A 5,493-nucleotide genomic window follows, 5' to 3' on the forward strand; every position below is an offset into this window, starting at 1 on the left:
ATGGGTCAAGCAGATTTTTGTAAAAAAAGAACTTTTCAGCTCAAAAAACGCATCTTTATCTATAAGAATCACCATTAATAAGCATACATCAATGTTCTTAGCCAAATTACTCAATTTTTTGATGAGATAGATGTTTTTTGCTAACGAAGTCTTGAATATGAAAGAATATTTGAAGAGCATGAAATTTTGGTTTTTTAAACGTTTTTTTTTTTAATAAGAAACAAACAAGTAATTTTAATAAATCGTCACTATTTGTGTTCTGAATGACTGTTTAACGTTCATATGCTCACGTAGATATCAATTATATATGTGTTAAATGCATAACCAGGTAGGGCCATAAAAGTATCACTTGTTTTTTTTTTTGGGGGGGGGGCGGAGCTTGGCTTTGCCCGGTTTTTAAGTAAAATGGAAAATTTACAACATTATTTCATTAATCTTATTTAAAAAAAAAACCTACCAGTACATTTGAGTGTCTTTAACTCGAACCTCTATAACTAGAATGTCTCCTTAACTCGAATAAGTTTAACGGTACCTTCAAGTAACAATTATTAACCTTACTCCATAACTCGAAATCCCCTTAATTTGAACACATTGCGCTTCCCGTGCGTGTTCGAGTAATGGAGACTCCACTGTATCATAAATAAAAAACAACCCCTACCCCATCTTATCAGACTTTATATAAAAATGGATTTAACTCCAAACATCCGGAAAACTTGGGAACTTTTATTAATGGCATTCTTGCCTAGCCAGGGTATGGATGTCTTTTCGGTAGATTTATTTCTTGTAACTTAAACAATTTTGCGACCACCTCCTTCGTTTAGATTTTTCTATGAGTGTGGTCACTAGTTTTGTTAAAGACAAATAAATAAACACTACCACTCTCTCCTGAGACACAAAACACGGGAAAAGTGTTTATAATAAGAATTCTCATAAAAACAGTACAGCACCTGATCCCGAGAATGTAGGTTTCTCATTTTCAAGCATTGTAGCCTTAACGATAGTTCAACTTCATAAAAAGTTGTATCAGGGCATACTGTTACATATTACTTATTATTTCTAGACATGAAATTTTAACTTGAATTAATTTTTTCCAACGGAAATCTGAATCGAAGTTGACTGGATACTACCCGAATTGAGACATTTTTTAAATAAATCCGCTCTAAATCGAAATCTATTGGAATTAAGTTATGATGATAAGGTATTTTCTTATTCCTAATGAACTAAGGAAATGGGGAAAATAGTCCATTTCAATATTTATTGTTCTAGGTTAGATATTTTGACGAAAATGTTTGACCTACCTTTTGGGGTTAGTTGACCTACAATTTGGGGCCCTTCATAACCTGACATGAAAAGTCTGTCAATAGTTATATAAAACTTGTTTTTTGTACTTTCATTAAATGAAAGTACTACCTGAGAGATAATTAATGTTGACATTTTGAGCTTTTACGACGTGTCCCAGACCTACTGGGACCCAAGCCCAATCAGAAGATTTGCCTAAGTTTGGAACCCTAGAATTTCCATCCCCATTAGGACTTCAGTAGAAATTTTTGTCCCGCTGTGGGAAAAAGTTCCACTGGGGCTGTGAGGTAGGGGTGTTGCCATTCTTAGGGCATTTTTTTTCGAGACAAAAACGTGAAAATGGGTCTCAATTCAAAATTGAGATAAAAGATTTAAAGGTAAAGATATCAAAATATATTCAGAAATTTCTCAATGACAGGATAATTTCCATATGAACCTGATGATACACCGACAAACTTCGAGAAAAAAATAGTCCAAGTTCTTCTTAGTAGGCCTGATTGGTGTAATTATCGTGCAAATTTGGAACAAAGCACCAACTTTGAACCTGACATGCCTAACACCCTATGGATTGATTTTAAAAGGACGACCCAGAAAAATTTTAAGGGTAGCTCTTATTTTTGGACCCATCTATCGAAAAACTAGCCCAAAGACATCACAGACTGGAGACGTTGTTGCTGATATACTGATTATCCATCAACCTGGAAATCGAACGAAATCACCTTGTATGTGATATAAGAACATTTATTTGTCTCGGAGTGAGGAACTGACCTAACACACTCCTGATATTTTGGGTCGAACAACTTTCTTCATCAATCAATGGTTAACAAAAATCACCTTCATCAATGGCGAATCGGTACTGTAAACATTCGAACTGGAAAAGATGATATAAAGCTAGAGAACTGTATTACTGAAATTGCTAAAGCTGACCTTTCTGTATGTGCTTTCCAAGAAGTCCGTCGTCTCAATAGTAACTCGGTGAAAATTGAACCCAAGATAAACGATAAAAACTATAAATATGAACTGTACTGGTGTGGCTATTCTATGAAAAGACAGCATGGAGTTGGTATTGCAATCAAAATCGAAAATGATATTGAAATAGAGGAAGTGCTTCCAGTAAGTCCGAGAATAATTACTGCAAACATTACCATACGTGGCTGCTCCCTTCGAATAATTTGTTGTTACGCTCCGACTGAGGACGATTCAACCTCATCCAAAAACCTCTTCTACGCCAACCTAAACAAACAATTCATCTGTGAAAAGACACGAAAAGTAATCTGTCTTGGTGATTTTAATGCTACCTCATCAGCCACCTTATATAATTCTTCCCTTCGTGAAAACACCCTGATCGATGACCTTATAGTAAATAACAATGGTCTTCGCTTTCATGAATTTTTCAACCGTAATCGACTATCTGTTCTGAACACTTGGTTTACCCACAAAAAGTGCCGTCGAATCACCTGGCATTCGCCAGATGGAGTTACCAAGAAAGTATACGATTTTGTATTATGTTGTAGCTGGCTTCGCCAATATGCCAATAACTGTCGTGTGTACAACAGTTTTGACTTTGACTCTGACCATCGGTTACTTATAGCAGACATCTGTACACCAAGCTCAAAAATTGGTCGATACATTTCAAGAAATAGGACACCGAAAAGTATCAAGCTGAACTTGAAGTGTCTACAGGATACGCAAATTTATAACGCATTTCTCGAAAATACCGTTACTAAACTGGAACAAATCGATTTACTTCAAAATAATAACTCTATCATCAATGAATCGTTTATTACGTATATAAATTCATCTGCAGAAGAATCTATTCCCAAAATTGAGAGATCAAGATTATACCAACCATGGCATAACGATGAGGAATTGAAACGTCTGTACGGATTGAAAGATGAATTAACTCTTCGTAACAATAGTAAGGGACTATTTACTATTAGAAAGAGGATACGATTACGATCAAAACATCTCAGAAATCAGTATTATAAATCAGAAGCTGAAAAGATCAATCAATTTGCCATCAATAGAGAACTCGACAAACTCTTTTCGAGGGCTAAAAACCAAGAGACAACCCTTAGAAGCACAACTGCAAAATGCCCCCCAGAAATGCTTCTAAAACACTTCCAAAAACATTTCAATCCTAGCCGTGATAATCTCATAATCCCTGAAGAACTCTCGACTAACGTGCCAGATTTTATAAATGATCTTCGTAACATTTCCACCAACATCCCTATAGACACTGATACCCGTCCATCGAGGAAATTCAAAAGCACCTTCATCAACTAAAATCAGACAAAGCTAGCAATGACATTGACCCTGAAATCCTCAAAAAAATGCGAGCACCCGTTATGCTCCAAGTTATCCAAAAATTGGCAGAAAATCTTTGGTCTAATCTGGATCTACCAAGCGCCTGGGGAAACTCGAGATTGAAAACGCTTTGGAAAGGGAAGGGTTCCAAATCCGACCCAACCAAATATCGGGGAATCAGCATTGGCTCGACTGTATGTAAATTGATGATAAATATCATACTGGATCGAATCAGACCGTGGTATGAGGCACAAATCACAGATGAACAAAATGGATTTAGAAAAAACAGAGGTACAACAGACGGAATTTTCACTATCAAAAGAACACAACAAATATCCAATCGAAAAACGCAACCACTCTACTTACTGTTTGTTGATTTAACGGCTGCATTTGACCATATACCCAGAGACTGGCTATTTCAATCAATCAGAATTCGCTTTCCTGATAATGCTGACCTAAAACTATTCGATATCTTAGAGAAGTTATACAGTCAAACATCCTTGACCTTCCATGAAGCGAACACTTCATTCCATGTATCATCAGGCGTTCGTCAAGGAGGACCTGAGAGTCCTCTGTTGTTCAACCTCTACATTGACTACGTCATGCGAGTTTTTATTAAAAAATGTAACTTTACTGACGAGGTTAGTTTCTTTAAACATAAGTATCGAATCAATCCAAGATCGATCTCTAGAGCAGAACGACTTCGAATGCGAAATCAGAACGGGAAGCTATCAGGTGAATCATCACTCCCATGGTGTGGGTACGCAGACGACCTGATACTTTTCTTGACTGATCTTTCATCTCTACAATCAGCGTCAACACTTCTAGACAACTTATTCGTTAAATTTGGTCTTCGAATCAACGAAACCAAAACCGAGACGATGATTCTCAATCACTGCTACCTCGAGACAAACTATCCTGATTAGCATCATTAATATTCGCAATGTCCCGTTGAAAAATTCAGGCCAGTTCAAATATCTTGGTTCGCACATCTCTCCAAATGCGCCTAATACCGGAGACATTGAAATCAACTATCGCATTCAGATGGCACTTGGAAAATTCGCAAGTATGACAAACCTCCTTCAGAATCATGGAATTCATCTATCTACAAGAGTTAAATTTTTTAACTCCTTTGTGAGAAGTAGACTAACGTACTCTTGTCAGAATTGGAATCTGACCGCAGCGCAATTTGATAAGCTTGATTCAACGTACAGAAGTCTACTTCGCAAAATGATACGACGTGGTTTCAGTCGAGTCAATACTGAAGAAGGAGACTTTCGATTAAAAATTAATAACGCTAAGCTCCATTCTATATGCCATACTGAAGACGTCAGTAATTTCATTCGAAAACAGCAAAAGAATTATGCAGGACATGTCGTTCGAATGTCTGTAGATCGTGGTATTAAACAGTTAATGTTTAATTCCGATAAATATCATAGAATCGGAAGAACAACTCCCTCTCTCCTAGAGCAGGTGTTGTCAGATAACAATTTGACTATCGACAGATTTATAAATTTGAATATGAAATAGTGATTTTTACCTAACAATTTTTTATGATTAAAGTTTGACTTAGGTCCCATTTACTAGTTATAGTTTATATGGTAAAATAATATATATATATAAAGGTCCGATTTCTATGGAAATTACAAACTCATTTTAGGCCAAAACCAATTATAGAATTTGAAAGCTTTCGAAAAACTAAATAAACTATATAGAAGACTTTTAAGCGAGTATGGTCGATACTTAACATGAGTTATTTGATGAAGAAGTGGTGGTTTCCCCCTCATTTTGGTCATAAATTGCTAATAAAATGACATCCCGTTCAGTACAGAAGTATTGGTTAATGTTCAAGCTCCTTTAACCTAAGTAATTCCAAGAAATAAAATT

General features: G+C 36.0%; 1 protein-coding gene across 1 annotated transcript; it reads left to right on the forward strand.

Annotated features, from left to right (window-relative positions):
• The first annotated feature begins 2,115 nt into the window (after positions 1 to 2,115).
• Positions 2,116 to 3,585, forward strand: LOC136806145 (uncharacterized). The gene has a single exon (XM_067062712.1). It carries the CDS (start codon positions 2,116 to 2,118, stop codon positions 3,583 to 3,585), a length of 1,470 nt encoding a protein of 489 aa, XP_066918813.1.
• The last annotated feature ends 1,908 nt before the right edge of the window (positions 3,586 to 5,493 follow it).

The sequence above is a fragment of the Clytia hemisphaerica genome, unplaced genomic scaffold (assembly GCF_902728285.1).
Source record: "Clytia hemisphaerica strain Z4C2 unplaced genomic scaffold, Clytia hemisphaerica genome assembly, whole genome shotgun sequence".
Taxonomy (NCBI): domain Eukaryota; kingdom Metazoa; phylum Cnidaria; class Hydrozoa; order Leptothecata; family Clytiidae; genus Clytia; species Clytia hemisphaerica.

Excerpts from the sequence above, each read along its gene's own strand:
- LOC136806145 (XM_067062712.1), top strand. The coding sequence starts at position 2,116 with ATGGTTAACAAAAATCACCTTCATCAATGGCGAATCGGTACTGTAAAC.